A 17,908-nucleotide genomic window follows, 5' to 3' on the forward strand; every position below is an offset into this window, starting at 1 on the left:
TGGCCTCCCACAGCAATGAGACAGTGGCTTGGAGGGTAATGCATGCTTTATGTGTTCCTGAGCCGGTGTGCAGCGGCAGCACCGGGGGAGAAGGGAAGCCCAGAAATGGACAAAAGATGTTGGTTCCCTGGACGGTGAAATTTCCCAAATAGGCCTTTTAAATGTGGGTCTCAGAGGTTAACCAAACAAAGACAGTCTCGGCAGGACCACACCGGAGAGGATTTTAGCCTGACTTAACCCACTGAGAACAGAGTCTTGTTCAATTTTATGGGAATTTCAACAAGTAACCAATACAGGCGGCCTTCCCCTCTTATTTTTGTATTCCCTCGGACCGGCTGTCAATCACACACACACACACCCCTCGGTGCACTGGCCCCTTCCCTTCCCGGCCTGCCTGCTCCTCTCCCAGCCTGCCAGCTGCCCTCCCGGCTCCCCTTCTCCTCCTCTCCCAGCAGATCTACTCAACTTGAACCCAGACTGTAAGGCTTAGCAGCCTTGGAGAATCCGTACTCTAGGAAGAAAAAAAGCACACAGGAAAGAGAGTCCTGACCCTTCTTCAAGGCTGCTCTCGCCCCACCTCATACACTGGGCGCACGCACAAGCTCCCAAAACTTCGGAATCTAGATACATTACTGTCTTGGAGCGGGTAAAAACTGCCCAGCAAAGCAAGCCGGCCTCTGTGCCCCTACCCAGCGGCCTCCCGCGGCCTGCCTTCCCTGGGCGCTTCGCAGAACCCCTGACCGAGTCTGGGAACGCCCGGGGGAGAAAATAGCTCGGACCTAACGCCCGACAGGGACCCTCTGCCCTTCCTTCCTAGCTGTCTTGCTCTTGTCCCTCAGAATACCCACCCAGCCCTGTTGCCATCTCCCTGGAGCGCCAGAGGTGGAGGCTTCAGAGGAGCCGGCCGGATGCACCAGGACCCCGCGGGGCCTCGTTGGGAGCGCGCCGCCCACTGGGCCGGGGCTCACTGAGACCTGGGGGCCTGGCGAGGCGCGGGGGTGGCCAAGGCAGTCTCCCCAGCACACAGATCAGCACATGTCTACGCGCACACACCCAGCACGACCCTCCCTCCCCCAGCACACCCCAAGGGCCGCGCCCTCCGCTCCTGGGCCTGGTGGCCGTGGTCCATGTGCCCCTACCGGCGCAGGGGCCGCCCTGGAGTTCTTCATTAAGCCCTGCGAGCACTTCAGGAAGGAGCTCGGGCTTCTATCATCCCGCTCAGCACATCAAAGCGCCGACGGCCGCCTTCGTGGGCAGGTGTGAGCGCTCGTCCTCTCTCCTGCCGAGCCTGCTATTTCGTGGTCCACGACTTGCCATCAGGACTTGCTTTAACGCGACGAGCGAACTCACCTGTGTGCAGAGCGCCGCGCACACATCGGGGCTCGCGGGACAGGGCAGCTGCGTTAGAGCAGCGCTGGGCGTGTTCGGGTAGGTGTTGCGGGCAAGGAAGTAGGCAGCAGCCACTGAGCAGCCGCCTTGCTCCGTCATTGCGGGGGCACGGCGGGGCTGAGGCCACGAGAGCAGGGCCCGAGCCCGGCGGGCCATGGGTAAGGTTTTCTTGCACTGAAAAACTGAATCTGGCCCGAAGCGACCTGCACTTTATGGTCCCCACACCACTCGGTTAACTAAGAAAAGACCCGGGCGAATGGACCTAGCGCAGCCCGGTGCCGAGAGGGCCTGGTCCAGCAGCCGCTGGGGCCCAGTGCGCAGGGCACTGCAGGCCGATTGCGCCCCGGGGCCAGGAGGCGCCGAGAAAGCAAAAGCAAAAGCCGGCGGCGGGTGGGGGTCAAGGCCGGCGCAGGCCCGGGACCGGGGAGCCGCCCCGGGAGAGCAGGGTCCGGGCCTTCTCTGTCCCCCTCCAGCCTGGGGCTACCTCAGGGACTCCTCGCGCTGCCAGATGCTTCGGACCAAAGGGCATTTCTCTGCGCCCTGAAGTCCTGGCTTCTCTAGAGGAAGTCTAAGACATTCGGACCCACGAAGATGCCTGCGGAGGAGCAGGAGAAGACGCATGCTTTTCTGCGCCATCCCTTCATCTTGCTATTGGGTTGTTTTCTATCGTCCCCTTTGGCACAGGGAGTCCTCTGCGCTCGCTGCTCTGACCGGCCCAGTTAGTTGGGAAACAAGGCTCAGAAAGAAGGCCGCAGTGGTGTTTCTGGGGTAGGGTGCTTGGCCCTCCCTGAAGCCAGGGCTCAGGGCAGCACAGGCCAGGAGCTCTGCTGGGAGAGACCCGGAACCAGAGTCTGGGTCTAGTTGTCCGGTACCTGTGCTCATTCTGAGATTAAAGTGCACGCCCCAGCCTCAGAGAATAAAATTGGAATTCCAGGACATAAGAATCCCCCTTGAGGGGGAACTTGCTCTGTGTTTGTGCGAGCATCAAAACAAAACATGATTCCAAAGCAATTCTATGACCTGCAGTTGGTGTGTTTGAGATATTTCTAAAGCTGGGCTTTCTCTACCAGTTGTCTAGCAATATACTAAAAGGCACAGCAGCACCTTTTGTACTCTGAGGCAAAATAAGACACCCCGCCATCCACTGGATGACTTTGTTTCTGAAGAGGTTTTTTTTTCTTTCTTCTTTCAGTGGGACTGCCCCGTTACCAGCATCACTCTACTCCAGTGTGTGACAGAAAAGATTTCGTCCTCAACTTCAATGGGATTTCTTCTTTCCATCCCTCAGCTAGCGGGTCGTATTATCACCATCACCACCAGAGCGTCTGTCAGGATATTAAGCCCTGCGTCATGTGAGTGCCAACGGAAAGAGGCCAAGCAATGGCAGCTCTCTCCTCTCCTCTCCTCAGAGGGGGCAGATAGAAACTGGGATGGATTCACGTCGCATGCACGCGGATAGCAGTAAGCCACATACCTGCCACTTAGCCAGAATGCCCAGGATCGCGTTGGTCACTGTTATTTGCCTACTGCTGGAAGAAGGACAACCGCTGGCAAGATAGCGTCCCCAATCTGAATACCTGCAGGCTCCCACATGAGGGAGAGGGCAGACTCAGGTGGGAAGATGTGCCATGCGTAAGACATCAACGTGTATCTCTGGGATCTTCGTTGCCTTCAGTAATCAGGGTCTGAAAAAAGCAGACAAGTTGTGTGTGTGTGTGTGTGTGTGTGTTTGTCTAAGAAAACTTGTGTGCTTTTCAAAAAGGCAGTGCTAAGCACAAGATTTCAAGAAAGCCTCTTCTTGTTGCCTAGCTGAGTGGGAGAGTCATTTTCCCCAGACACTACATTTGGATACAGGTGCCAAAGAACATTATTAAGGAATTATTTAGAAACAATGTGTCTAGTTTAAGAAAGTGGTTTTCAGTATTGTGACAATACAACGTTTTTACAAGGTTGTTTTCTACCACCATATTTTAAAGATATTTTTATGACCTTCGTGTATACTCACACTTTGCTTGTATTTTAAAAGGAGGATATATTTGCACTTACGTATACTTTTACAGTTTGCCAAAATATTTTGTTGTAAAATTTTTTTTCAATAAAATGTATATAACAAATAGTTGTTTTAGGGGCTGATTTTCTCTTCGGGCACCCTGAGAGCAATGGATGCCAGTTTCTCCTCCCCGGCAGGCAGCTGTGCAACTCTACCCACACCCCCTCCAGTGGTGTAATTGACATGGTGTGGGGTCTGTGCCTTGAGTAACACAGGCCAGGTTCTGATTGTGAGTCTTCTCAGGAGAAAAAGAGTGGAAGAAACGTTTTCTGTTATTTCTTTCTTTACTTCACCCTAGCTTTTTCTGGCAAAACAAAAACCAGAAGGTGAAAGGAACTAGAAAGAAAACCAGGCAAGATACCGAAAGGCAAGGGTTTGGTTTTGAGGAAACCAATTTTGTGCCCCTTTTGTTTTCTTTCCTGTGTCCAGGGAGTGTTCTGCCCTTTGCCCTCCCTCCCGACTGGCATGGGTTGACAGATGTGAGGCACAGTGGTAAGCCCCCCTCCAGGGTTGGATGCCCAAAGAACAGCACCCTGCTTCTTCCCTTTGCACGTTGCAATTTTGTTATGGGTGGCGGTTGCATGCTGTCAGAAATGGGGTTCAGATCTGAAGAATGCAGGGGGAGCCCTGAGCTGCAGGGGGCAGTCTCCCAGCAGGGGGTTCAACTTCCTTGGGGAATTTAATACAGAAGCTGGACTCCCCACACGTTGCTCTGTGGCTGCAGCCTGTCCCACCCTCCAATTCAGAGCCTGGCTGGCCCTGCTCAGCATCGGCACATAGCAAGCCAGTTCAGCCCTCCCTTCCTCCCGGCCTCCTCTCCCCACTCCTCCCTTTTAACCAGGGATTTAACAAGGGAGCCCCTCAGCCCCTTTTTCTGTTCTTGCTAAATTTCCCAATCACCAATGTTACAGGCAGAGCTGGTGACACTCCCGATGGAAGAGCAAAATAGGCCAACTAGGCAGGAGGACTGACCTTCTGTCCCAGCAGCCCTTCACCGTCACGAGCCGTGTTGGGGACAATGGGTCTGAGAGAAGCAGAGAAATTATCTGCCCCAATCACGCTGTGCATTTTCCTCTCCAATTCAGGGCAGGATTTTTGTTTCTGTTTTTTGCTTTTTCTTTCTTGATTGGAAAACTCACCTTTGTTTCTTATCCCTTAAAAGGTCTTTCTCCCAGTCAGTCACCAGGCTCTTGGTATTCGTAGGGAACTGTTTCACACCCCAGGGTTTTTGTATTCTAAGTGAATTTCACTGCAAAGAGCGTCTCCTGAGTGAAACATCTTGTTTCCGAAAGTCTTAACCATCTTTCTAATCTTTAGGTTTCCTTCCTATATCTTCTAAAATTAAGAAGTGATTTAAACATTTTTTGTCTCTCCATTATCATATTTGCAGTTAAATAAGGCCTTTTTATTTTCTTTTATAGTGAGCTACTCGGGGGCCTGCTATAAATTATGAAGTCAGTTTCAGAGTTTGCTCCGACCACAGTGCTGTGTTTACATTCCTTCCGAGGCAGCCGGCATGGTCGTAATTTATATCCTAAACACTTGAACGTAACTTGTTTATATAGAGAATGACAGGACCTCAAAGACGAAAACTGCGTCTGCCTGCCTGGCCGCATTGGGAGGCCCAGCGCGCCCCCTGGTGGCACGAGGAGATCCGCCCAAGGCGACTCAACGATTCTTTCAAACTGCAAGAACTTGACAAAATTTGACCCGTTTTCTGGTGCTTCCAATAGAGACATTTTTAAGTATCTCACTTTCATAAGTTATGGTTTCCAGTTTTAGGAAATACTTTGCTTTCTTCTTTCTTCTTCTCCCTTTTTTTTTGAGACAGGGTCGTGGTCTGTTGCCCAGGCTGGAGTGCAATGGTGTGATCTCAGCTCACTGCAGCCTCCACCGCCTGGACTCAAGTGATCCTCCCGCCTCAGCCTCCTGAGTAGCTGGGACCACAGGCACGCACCACCATGCCTGGCTAATTTTTTAATTTTTGTAGAGACAGGGGTCTTGCCTCGTTGCCCAGGCGTGGGCTTTTTTCTATTTTACTCTTTTCGCCTACTGTCTCATCCTGAAACCAGATCACAATTCAGTAAGAACAGGCCTGACCATGCTCAGCAGGTGCTAAAGCCCTGACTTGCTACATATGTGCTTCATTTCTAGATTTCTCCCCAAATAAGGCTGTTGTTTTGTTTCCTTTTGAGTCAAAATTGCTTCTCTCCTAACTGTCCCTCAAATACACACACGTACACATAGACTCATTTATATTCATCCTTTTTTTTTTTTTTGGAGAAACATGCAGTGCTTGGCTTTAAAAGTTGCTCATATGTTAGTGATTAAATTGAAAGAAAGTGCTACACCTTTATAAGTGAAAATAAATGAACTAACTCAACTAGGGATAAATGCCTCAACTGTTTTTTCATCAAGTGGATTTTGAACTTAGGGTTTCTGCTCATTGGCAGAATAAAGTGGTATATTAAAAGATTTGATTGTTTTCTATAATAATTATTGTTTTTTGTTTGTTTCATTAGAGCTGTATACATAAAGAAAAGACCAGTTAACTACTGAGCATCATGCACCAAGTGCTGGACACCGTGGCTATCTTACTAAATCTCACACGGCTATCTTACTTAATTATGACAATATCCCTCAGATGTGCTGATATTGACCTTATTTACAGATCTGTACTAGCTCCTGACTAGGTCATGACTTTGAGGGGGTTGACCCATGTCTTCTGATTTCAGTTTATTTCCCTCGTTTCTCCAACATTGCCTCTAAGAATTTTGCAACTGACACTGCAGATCTTTGAGTGGCAGGAGTATTCCCTCTGAAGCAGCAGTTCTCACACTTGAGTGCACATCAGAATCACCTGGAGGGCTTGTTCAACACAGGCTGTGGGTCCACCCCATCCTCCATTTCTGATTTAGTGGGTCCAAGGTTGTGTTCAAAGGATGAGTATTCCTAATAAGTTAATAAAAGAAGGTGATGCTGATAATGTTCATCCTGGGACCACACTCTGAAAACTGCAGCTCTTGAAAGGCAGTTTTGATTACAGATCTTTTTATAGGTTCCAATGGATAGGTATTAAGGACAGCCTATTAATTGGTTAAGCAAAGATCTGGAAAAGGTTTTCAAATAGTTTGTCCGTCTAAATGCCTCTGTGATTGATTATTGGCCCCTAGGAAAATGCAAGGCTTAATTTTGAACCCTAGGCCAGAAAGTAGGATCTCCCCATTTTTATTCAAAGCAATGAAGCCTCTGTTTTATTGTAGTAAACATTGCAGAGAGGAGTCAGGTGGAATCACTGAAGTCTACCTGCCTCAGCGGAACAATAAGTCTAGGTACTTGCACACAGCAGCCAGTCAGAATTCTATAAACAGAAGGAGGCAGTAATGGGAGCAGACAGGAAAAGAAACTCCCTTATTGGTTATAAAACCTTTTGAGGGTAGAACAGAGAAAAGGCAAAGAAGGGGGGCTGTGATCTCAGAGGATAGCAATAGTGATCCCTAGATATGAATGGGTAGGCAGAACCCTGGGTGAAGAAGGGAGAGAGACAGAGAGAGGAAAAGGGAGAGAAAGGAAGAGAAAGAGAGAGATGGAGACAGAGAAGAAGGAGGGGAAAGAGGAAGATAGTCAAAAAGACGGAAAGAGGAAGAGAAAGAGAGGAAGAGAGGGAGAGAAAAGAGAGAGGAAGACAGACACATAGAGAAGGAAAGGGAAAAGAGAAACGGAGAAGAAAGGGAGGGATAGAGGGAGATAGGAAGGGAGTGAGATGGGGTAAGAGAGAGACAAAGAAGAGAGACTGTGAGAGAAAGAGATACACAGAGAAAGAGAGAGGAAGGGCAAAGATGGGGGGAGGGTGTGGGAAGAAAGGAGGAGGAAGGAGGGAGAGAGAAGGAGAGAAAGGGTGAAAGCCGGAGGAGAGGGAAGCGGGGGGAGGGAGGGAAGGAGGGAAAGAGGTCTGGAGAGGAGGAGTCTGCAGACATTTCCTGAGCTCCTGTCCCTGGAGCTGAGTGGCAGCCCTGGAAGCTGGATTCCTGTCCTCTGAGGCCACCATTATCTCTCCAGGTCCCCAGTGCCAACCCATGAGCTGAAAGACCCATGGACTTCTGTTTTACTTGGCTTGGCCTGAATTCTGGGGAAGTAAGTGAATTCTCTAGTTGTGCATGCTCAAATTTTCTGAACTGCCACAGCAACTTATACAGAATTAGGGAGAACAATCTTGACTTAGATTTTAGAAAGTGGAAGTCGGATTTGTGGGGAAAATCTTCAGGTCCTTAGGATAGGCCACGGTATGGCATTAAAGGGAATTAGCAGCTCCTTCCCGAAAGAAACACTCTCTTTGTAGATTCGTATTATACCTAATTACTCTGCATCATGGTGATTAATTCAAAACAGGCACTGACTTATTTAGAATGGAAATATATTTTAATATATTTTATCCGAACGGAAATACATTTTACCAAACCTGCCTCTATGAAACACTATCTTAGCAAGAAAAAACACCACAAATGTAGACATGGCCAGGGAGGGCCAGGGTACACAGACGTCAAGGTCATTGGGGAAAAAATGAAAGTTCTGGAAGTTGTTTTTGAGTTCAGAGTGCCCCAAGTCCACAGCAATCCAACTGATAAATATTCATCTCTCCATGTCCTGGGGGACGTGTGTGAGATACGGAGCCTTGGCCATCCCACGGCTGCATCGCCAGGCCTGTGGGCTTAACTGTATTCACGAGAGCACAGACGGAGCAGAGAGCGGGACAGCTTTCCCTCCGAAGGGCCCATCCCACCCTCCAGCCTGGCAACGGAGGCTCGGTCACAGCTGGGCAGTGACTCGTCTGCTGGGTGGCACAGCATCACCTCCCAAAACTGGCAGAGCATCTCCGCCTCAGCTTTGGAAACCGCTGTGAGTTAGGTAGAGTCCGAGCCTGGAGTGTGGGGAGAGGAAGACCTGCCTCCTCGCTCCTCCTCCAGCAGCTCCACGCAGCACAGAGCGCAAGTGTCGGGAGACTGTGTTGATTGACTGGGCCCCAGCGCCGCCGTGTGCTAATCCCCGCTAAGAGCTGTTCTTCAAGAAGGAGGCGAGGAACTGGACCTGCTGTTAGAACAGAATTGCTTAGCTGGGTTGAGACACAGGGAACCAGGCCAGGATCTGGCATCTCAGTCGGGATTCCAAAGACACCAAGTCCGCTGGCGGACTCACTCTGCAGGACACACTTGCTCACAGCCTGAGTGGGTGCACAGTAGCCCAGCAAGCTCTGGGGAAAAAAAAAAACAAAACCCTGCGGCCGTCCTGTGGCCCAACCGAAGTTCACACAGTCATCTGGGGTAGGCCGAGGTGCACTTTAACAGCTCCCCGGATACAGCCGACAGGTCTATGGAAAAACGTTCAACATCTCTATGCATCAGGAAATGCAAATGAAAACCACAATGAGATACCACCTCACACCCATCTGAATGGCTTTTATCAAAAAGACAAAAAGTAAATAAGTATTAGCAAGGATGTGGGGGAAAGGAACCCTTGCGCACGGTTGGCGGGAATGTAAATTAGCACCGCTATTTTGGAAAACAGTATGGCAGCTTCTCTGTAGACTAAAACTAGAAGTGCCAGAGGATCCAGCAGCCTCCTTCCGGAGAAAGCTCCATAGGAGCTGAAATCAGTATGCGGAAGAGATGTCTGCTCTTCCAGGTTCACTGCAGCGCTGTTCACAACAGCCAAGAAATGCAATCAACCTATGTGCGCATCAACTGATTAACAGATTTTTAGAACTCCCTGTACATACAATGGAATATGACAGTGGTTCCCAATTATTTTGGCACCAGGGGCCGGTTTCATGAAAGATAATTTTTCCACAGACGGGGCAGAGGAGTCAGGGACCCCTGGAATATGGCATAGCCTTAAAAAAGAAGAAAATTCTGTCATTTGAGACCACATGAATGGAACCAGAGAACGTAAGGCTAAGTGAAATAAGCCAGCTACAGAAAGACAACTACCACATGATCTGACTTATATGGAGAATCCAAGAGTTGATCTCATAGAAACTGAGTAGAAAAGTGGTTACCAGAGGCTGGGGGAGAAGAAGGGATGGGGAAAGGGGATGTATTGACCATAGGGCACAAAGTCTCAGGTAGACTGCAGGGGTAAGTTTTAGTGATCTATTGTGTGCCATGGTGACTGCAGTTAATAATAATAATAATGTATGCTAAAGGAATAGATTCTTCACATTCTCACCACAAAAAAAAGGGAAGTTGGTGAGGTGATGGTGTTAGCTTGATTGACTCTTTCTACAACGTATACGTAGCTCAAAACATCCCATCGTACCTGATAAATACACAAAATTATTTGTCAATTAAAAATTAAAAAGAAAAAAGCTCCCCTGGTTCTACTCAGGGGAGTAGGATGCTGCTGGAGAGCAGGATTGTGTTTGTGTTTTACAGTCGCCCTCATTCCAGCACAGCAGTCTACAGGTGGGGAAGCTTGTGGCCACAGCCGCATTCTCCTAGCTGTCAAGCAAGCCTTCTACACCCCAGTATACTCGAGCAGACTCCCCAACTCACTCCAGACCCTAACAGCGAGATTTCTGGATGGGCCTGGGGCGACAGGGGCTTCTGGGGCTCCCCAGGTGACGGCTGCTCTAGATCCATCTCCCTCAAGCTCCCTCCTAGACTCTGCAGAGGATCCATCTCCCTCCTAGACTCTGCAGAGGAGAGAGGCACAGCCCAGCAGGCACCAGGCATAGCTCCACATTAATCAGTTACTCAGGCCTTTTCCTAAGAGAGAGAGAGAGTCGAGCATGAGGGCAGGAGCTCAAGGAGGGAGAGACACAGAAAAGGAAAGGCACGGACGCGCCAGGGCAGGATAAGGCTGTGGGGACTCAGGTCACAGGGACATGTTCCTCTGCGCCTTGGACGTCTGGTGCAGCCCAGCCGCCTGGCCTCACCTGCCCAGGGCCTCTTCCAAGGGCAGCTGTCAATATGCTCCTTGGCATGATGGCAGAGGCTGTTCACAGCCCTGTGCTCTAAGTAGTCCAGCAGTAAGGGCCACGCCGGGGCCGCCCGCAGGACGGGGAGAGGACAAAGCCAAGGACGCCCGGGGCTCCAGCCCAAGCACAGGGAAGCCACGGCCTAAAGAAAACACACACAGAGACATACACACACTCACACACACACACAGATACACACTCATATACACACACAGACACACTCATATAAACACACTCAGAGACACATAGACACACATTCACAGACACACATAGCGACATAGACACACATAGACACAAACACACAGACACACATGCACACACATGAACACACAGACACATTCATACACAGACACATACACACACAGACACACACATAGAAACACACACAGAGACACACTCACAGACACACACATACACACATAGACACACATATAGATACACACAGACATAGACACACACAGACATGCACACAGATACACAGACACACACTTACATACACAGACACACACATACTCATACACACAGACATACACACACACAGACACACGCCCACAGACACACAGACATAGACACAGAGACATGGGCACACACACAGAGACATACACACAGACATAGACACACATAGTCACATGCACACACACACACAGACACTCACATAGACACACACAGACATAAACAAATACACACAGAGACACAAATACATAGACACACACACATAGACACACACACATTCACATAGACACACACAGACACAAACACATAGACACAAACAGACACAGACACGCATACACACACTCACATAGACACAACAGAAACACACATAGATGCACAGACTCACATAGTGACTCACAGACACAGACACACACTCAAACACACACAAAGACATAGACACCCACATAGACACTCACACACACACACAGACACACAGTCACATAGACACAGACACACATGCAGACATAGACACACACACAGACACACACACACGCAGACATAGACACAGACACACATAGAGACACTCAGACACAGACACACTCACACACAGACATACACACACACAGACATAGATCCACACACACACACTCACAGAGATATAAATACAGACACTAACACACACATACCGACACAGACACTCACATAGACACAGATACAGATACACACACACAGACATACACAAACAAGGATGTAGACAGGCAGACATAAAGACACACAAACACGCTTGCACACAGACATCTAACACACAGAGACATATGGACACACACAGACACATGTGCTGAGATATGCAGATACACAAAAGCATGCACGCATACACACAGATGCACAGAGCCACACAAACACATAGATACACACAGACGCGCAGGCACACATAAACACATAGACATACACACAGAGACCCATACTCACAGACCCACACAGACATACATGTAGACATGCAGACATGCAGATACACAGACACACACACACACATGCATACACAGACACACAGCAACACTCAAGCACACACACACACTCGCACACAATCTGCTATTCAGTTGTGGGTCTATCTGCAAGCACTAAAGGCTGACATCCCATCAAGCCTGCCATCCTCCCAAATCTCCAAATCCACCACAGTGGTTTCATCATCTTCTGAAGTTTCCTTTTTTCTAATCACAACCCTGCTCTAATCCCAGAAACAGAAAGAACTGCCTCTTTTAAATTAAAAGGTTGCTTTTGTTCTCAGAGGCCAACCCAAGCCCCTTGGCCATGGACAAGGCCCCCAGCTGGAACCACAGCACAGGGCAGCGTCTCCCAGAACAGGCTAGGGAGGTTGCCTCCTCCAGGAGCCCAGAGCCGAGGCTGGCCAGCTGTCTGCGTGGAGTGTGGAGAGGACCTCGTGGCTCCAGGAAGCAGTGAGGTCCCAGGGCTCTGACTCAGGCTCTGAACATGGGGTGTCCCCTTGCAATGGTACAAACAGGGTTTGGTCAGCAAGGGCAATCCCTCTTCCTCTTAGATGACCCATCCCTTTCAAGCAAGTCCCAAGAGGAATGGGGCAGGTAGACGGGCTGGGAGTCCTCCACCCAGATGTGAATCTCTGCCAAGGAGCAGCTGAGCAGCAGTGCCAAGTAAGGAGGCTGCTCCAGCTTCAGGTCTTCATAGTGGGCACTGGCTGCCAGATCAGTGAAGCCCACAGACAGGCCCCTCCAGGCTATAGGGAAAGCCCTGCTCCTTACTGTGCCCTGGGAGTAACACAAGTACACACACTAAAGATAACGTCCCAGAGATGGCTGTGGGCTGTCTCCCGCCCTCAGCACCAGGAGTCCCTTCCAGACAGCAGCCCCGAAGAGGCTATGGCCTAGAAAAGCCATAGGGCATCTGCTAGGTCTGTCCTGCAACTGAGTGCCACAGATTGGGTGATTTACACACAGAAATCTATCATCTCAGTCCTGGAGGTTGGAAGTTCAAGATCCAGGTGTCAGCAGGGTTGGTTTCTCCTGAGGCCCCTCTCCTTGACTTGCATATGGTGTCTTCTCCCTGTGTCCCCACATGCTCTTCCCTGTGTGTGTATCTGTCCTAATCTCCCCTATTTATGGGGACACAGTCATATGGGACCAGAGCCCACCCTAATGACTTTGTTTTAATTCAATTTCCTCTGTAAAGACCTTATCTCCAAATGAGGTCACTGGGAGTTAGGACTCCAACATACTTTTTGGGGGAAGTAGGAGTGTGAAGAACATAATTCAACCGTAACAGTTATAAATCGAGCTCACAGCTGCAGAGAAATATACTTGATTTCTGGGTCCACAACTCCAGGCCTTCTCCCCTGCCCTAGCAATCTCCAGATTAAATAAGCTCTCAGAGAGCCAGACTAGCGAGGCCCATCCCTTCTCTCCATCTGTGCCTTGAGCATGGAGTGGCTTGGAAGCTAGATTTTATTTCCTGCAGAGAGAAAACGCTAGAGCCAGCATGCAAATGAGCTCTAGCCCCCAGCAGGACTGCATTCTTTTGGGGAGGGCAAAGCCTATAGTTATGGACTCCACAAGTCCCTGGGAGAGGCAGCACTGCCCCTGAAACTGCATCAGACATTGTCTCTGCATCAAGGCACACACCTCTCAAAAAAAAATAGAAGACAGGACAAAGATTTTTTCCCCTTTTTAAACTGGGATAAGCTAGTGCCGCTGCACAGTAGGAACGCTGGGTATTCACAGAGGCAGCTGTCTGTGGGCCCCCGCTCTCTGCTAGCCGCCTGTGAGTGGGATCTTGAAGAGTCTTAGGAGGCAAGTATTGCTAAACCCATTTCCTAGAGGAGTAAGATCATTCGCAGTCACATACCTGGTAACTGGGACTGCTGAAACCCCAACCCGACTCCGTCAGACTCCACACATCAGAATCTGGCTGGTCTGTGAAAGGATGGGGGAGGCTTCCTGGCAGGATCCGTGTGCCCCTTGAGCTTGACAATTGGTAAGATATACTCGGCATGTGCCAGGGTGTTTGTCCACTAAGTTCATGAACAGCCCGAGACACAGCCCACACTGGAGTAGACGTCATCCGTTCATCCCCTAACAATGGCACTGACCCTTGGCTGGGCATAGTGGCTCACTCCTGTAATCCCAGCTTTGGGAGGCTGAGGCAGGCTCCCTCCCGTAACTCCCACTTTGGGAGGCTGAGGCAGGGGGATCATTCGAGGTCAGGAGTTCAAGACCAGCCCGGCCAACATGGTAAAGCCCTGTCTCTACTAAAAACACAAAAATTAGCTGGGTGTGGTGGTGGACGCCTGTAGAACCAGCTACTCGGGAGGCTGAGGCAGGAAAATCTCTTAAACCCGGGAGGCGGAGGTTGCAGTGAGCCGAGATCACACCACTGCACTCCAGCCTGGGCAACAGACTGAGACATCATCTCAAAAAAAAAAGAATGCAACAGACCCTGGCATCTGAGGAGGCTGGGCAAAGGCAGCCTGCATGGCCTCCAGGACTCCCACCCTTTCCACTGAGGTCCCATGGGAGAGAACCAGCTGCTCTGAGAGCCCCCAGGCCGTGTCTCCATCAGCTTAACCCCAAATGAGAACCAGGTGTGTCCAGGCCCAGTCTTGGCTCCCCGGGAGTGAGGCGGGAGGGATGGGAGCTCAGGCCCAGCCCTCAGAGGCCAACTTCCCACCCAGGGCACAGGGGAGGAGGAAAGCAGGAATCCCCAGGCAGAGATCTGGCTCGGCAGGAGGGGGCTTGGTAAGAAGGGAGATTCCGGGGCTGCATGGAGAGGAGGAGGACCTGCCCTCCATGTTCAAAATCAGAGTCTGGCCCAGACTCCCTTACACAGGACTCAAGCCCCTCTCCCACAGGAGGGTGGGGGTGCCATTGTCATATTACCCCCAGGGAACTGAACCAGGCTTGGGGAGGCAAAATCTGTGAGGCCCTCTGGAGATGCGGGACTGCAGTTTTCCCGCACTGCCCTCTGGCTTTCACCCAGGCATTCTCTTGATGGCCCTTGCAAGACTCTTTTTCTCAGCCCCTAGCAGAGGCTGAGTCATTGAGGGGTTTTAATTTGGAAAGCAAGATTACAAAAGAAAGAAAGAAACCACAATTCTATTCACAATTATGTGCAGAACAAGGCCAGAGTTACAACTTTCCTTTTCCTTCCCCAAATTCAGTACTGACATTAGATAAGGCTTTTCAGAATTTTGGAGCAGGCTGTAGTCTCATGGAACAGATAAGAGGTGACTTCGGGGTTGGGGGATGAGGTGGGAAGGATGGTTTGATTCTAGTACTTTTACTTCTGTCACCATCCAAAGCCCACATGAAAATGTTAAGTCTGATTAAACTGTTGGGTGCGGGAGAGAGCAGGAAGGGCCTTTTTAGAATAAATGAGAGTACAAGGATGCTCTCTGAGAAATAGCCGTGGAAATCCTGAAAGGAAGTGTTTCCAGGTCATAAAGAACTCATATGACCCATGGAAACCCTTGAGGCCCAACCAGTTTATTTTGGATGCTGGAGGAGGGTGGGGGACACTCAGGGAACTGTGACTTGAAGACCACCTTGCATTCCTGACTTTGCTATATTTAAAAGCAGCCCCCCAGTCTGAGGGCAGCAGCCCAGCACAGTGGCAGCCACCAGCTCTGTTTTCCTGTCTTCCCTATTCGTCCTCTGCAAAGCCAAGCTGCCTCTGTCACTGTTGTTTGATATTTCCAAATCCGGCCCGAAGCAGATGATGGGGCCGCAGGAGGAGCGTCCTTCAGGGTGTCTTGTTTGGTTTGGAAATATTTAAATGTCTGCTGCATTTCCTCCGAGAGAGGAGAAGCCAGGGCCTGTGGGAGAGCCCAGGACCGTGGCCGCAGCCCTGCAGGGTCCCCAGCTCCTCTGCGGCTGCCTCCCTGGGACCGGATCCCCAGTGCCCCCCACCCACACTCCCACCGTCAGCACCAGGAGAAAGTCGTCAAGATGAGCCCAGACATTCTCCACCACGTGTTTACAGTCAAGTGACTCAGCTCTGCCCTCGATTGAAGCCCATGCAGCAATTGTCCATGATTACAGAAACCTTCTTGGCTCCTGGAAAGATCGCCAGCACGTTATTAACCTCAGAGGCCAGACACATGTTTTCCATGATTTATTTAAATGCTAGTGGCCACCACAGATGATCACGGCCTTTTAGAATGAAGGGCGTGTAATTAAGACATAATCTCTTCTGTTTTGTAATATATGGAGCAGTAAATGGCTACTGAGGTTGATTAAATTCTCCATCTTCCCTTTGGCGCTTAGGAACTGCCAGAGCTGTTGGAATCCCAGTCGTGGTTGTGGCCACTTCACAGCACAGGGCAGTGTGGTCTAACAGCCTTTGGCTGTCCTTCGGGGACCTGGGCGCCTGATGTGGGTGGATCTGAGATTTACAATAACACTCACCTGGGAGTGCAGCTGCCTTGGCGGGGCAAGGGAAAGCAGGGCGGGACAGTGATTCACTGGTAGGGGGTGGGCTTTGTACAGGCAAAAGACTGGGCAGGGCGAGGGCGTGTCGTCAAAGGAGATTGAACCGTGTAAACGCACAGCTCCCCATCAAAGCTTCCTGCATCGGGCTCAAGCCAGCGTTGTGGAAAAAGCATAGCATGGTTTTTTCATGTTGTCAAGAGCGTTCTGAGGCCTGCTCTTGACAGGTTAAAAACTGAACACTTGGCCGGGCGCGGTGGCTCACGCCTGTAATCTCGGCACTTTGGGAGGCCAAGGCGGGTGGATCAGGAGGTCAGCAGATCGAGACCATCCTGGCTAACACGGTGCAATCCCATCTCTACTAAAAATACAAAAAAATTAGCCGGGCGTGGTGGCGGGTGCCTGTAGTCCCAGCTACTCGGGAGGCTGAGGCAGGAGAATGGCGTGAACACCCGGGAGGCAGAGGTTGCAGTGAGCCGAGATCGTGCCCCACTGCACCCCAGCCTGGGTGACAGAGCAAGACTCCATCAAAAAACAAAAAACTGAACACTTTTCACTTTGGACCTCTCCATTGTGAGGGAAGAGCCAACAGCTGCACATTTATCTGTGCAGAGTCGAGAGGTGGGCTGTGGCCGATCATCTGAGGGTGTGGATTTGCTATTTTTTGGCAAATTTGAGTCTACATACTGAGGTTCCCGCCAGAGAACAGAATCTTAAGCTCTGCTGCCTGGGTCTTATCACAAAGCTGATTTTTAAGAAATATTGTAACATCCATGAAAGAGTATCCAAAGACATGTACCATCTATTCAAAATCCTATCTGCAGCTCACAAGCCCACAAAGGGGCTAAGAACTCAGGGAAGAATTTTTGGCGCACACAGTTGCCCCCTCTGAGTCAAACCTGGGCCTGAGCCTGAGCCCACGTTGAGAGACATTACAGAGATGACTATCTGATGCTCACTGGCATATTGGAGGAGGCCTAGTCATCTCTATAATGTCCCTGTGTGTGCCCTTAGGCACCAGTGTGCTTCTAACCAGTGGATTTCACATCAGATAATCAATGGTCACATCTCAGAGCCTGCTGTCCCTGCACTCAGTGCCCGCCCCCCAACCCCCGGCCCCCTACCCCCTGGCCTCCTTAACTATGGAGTTCTTTGGTATGCTGCCGAGGCTGGTCCTGTGCGTCTCCCTCGCCCCCGACTTCCTCTCTGCTGTTAAATGTATCTCTGCAAGCTGCCTCAACCTTTCTTTCTTTTTTTCCCTCCTTATCTTAGAAAGCTTGTGTGTCAGTCTTTAGTTTTTTCCATTTGTTATTTTATGTTTGAAATTGTGTCCTATTTTTAATAAATACATGCATATTGTAGATATGCAATGGTTTATATGCATGAACATGGAGAGCGAAATCAAATCTCCCTTCCTCCATCACAGAGGCAATCTCTGTTTTGTCTCTTGTGAGTCCTTCCAAGATACTCTACAGGTATACAAGCCTATATATATAAATGAATTTAACTTCTTTATTCTTTCCTTTTTACTCTGATGCACTTACTAATAAGGCCTTCGATGCCTTATTGAAAAGAGCCGTGAATTTTCTTGAACACACACAGCATACACAA

General features: G+C 50.0%; 1 protein-coding gene across 2 annotated transcripts in view; it reads left to right on the forward strand.

Moving 5' to 3' along the window:
• FOXF2 (forkhead box F2) overlaps positions 1 to 3,507 on the forward strand; it is a 177,161-nt gene extending 173,654 nt beyond the window's left edge. The window contains exon 3 of one of the 2 annotated variants that reach the window (XM_063665724.1): positions 2,582 to 3,495. In XM_063665724.1, coding sequence (XP_063521794.1) covers positions 2,582 to 2,745 — 164 coding nt within the window. In that variant the 3' untranslated portion in view covers positions 2,746 to 3,495. Of the gene's footprint in view, positions 1 to 2,581 lie in introns of both variants that reach the window. The other variant, XM_054493244.2, reaches the window with a different exon arrangement.
• Positions 3,508 to 17,908: the final 14,401 nt, after the last annotated feature.

This window comes from Pongo pygmaeus, chromosome 5 (assembly GCF_028885625.2).
Source record: "Pongo pygmaeus isolate AG05252 chromosome 5, NHGRI_mPonPyg2-v2.0_pri, whole genome shotgun sequence".
In the NCBI taxonomy this organism is placed as follows: Eukaryota; Metazoa; Chordata; class Mammalia; order Primates; family Hominidae; genus Pongo; species Pongo pygmaeus.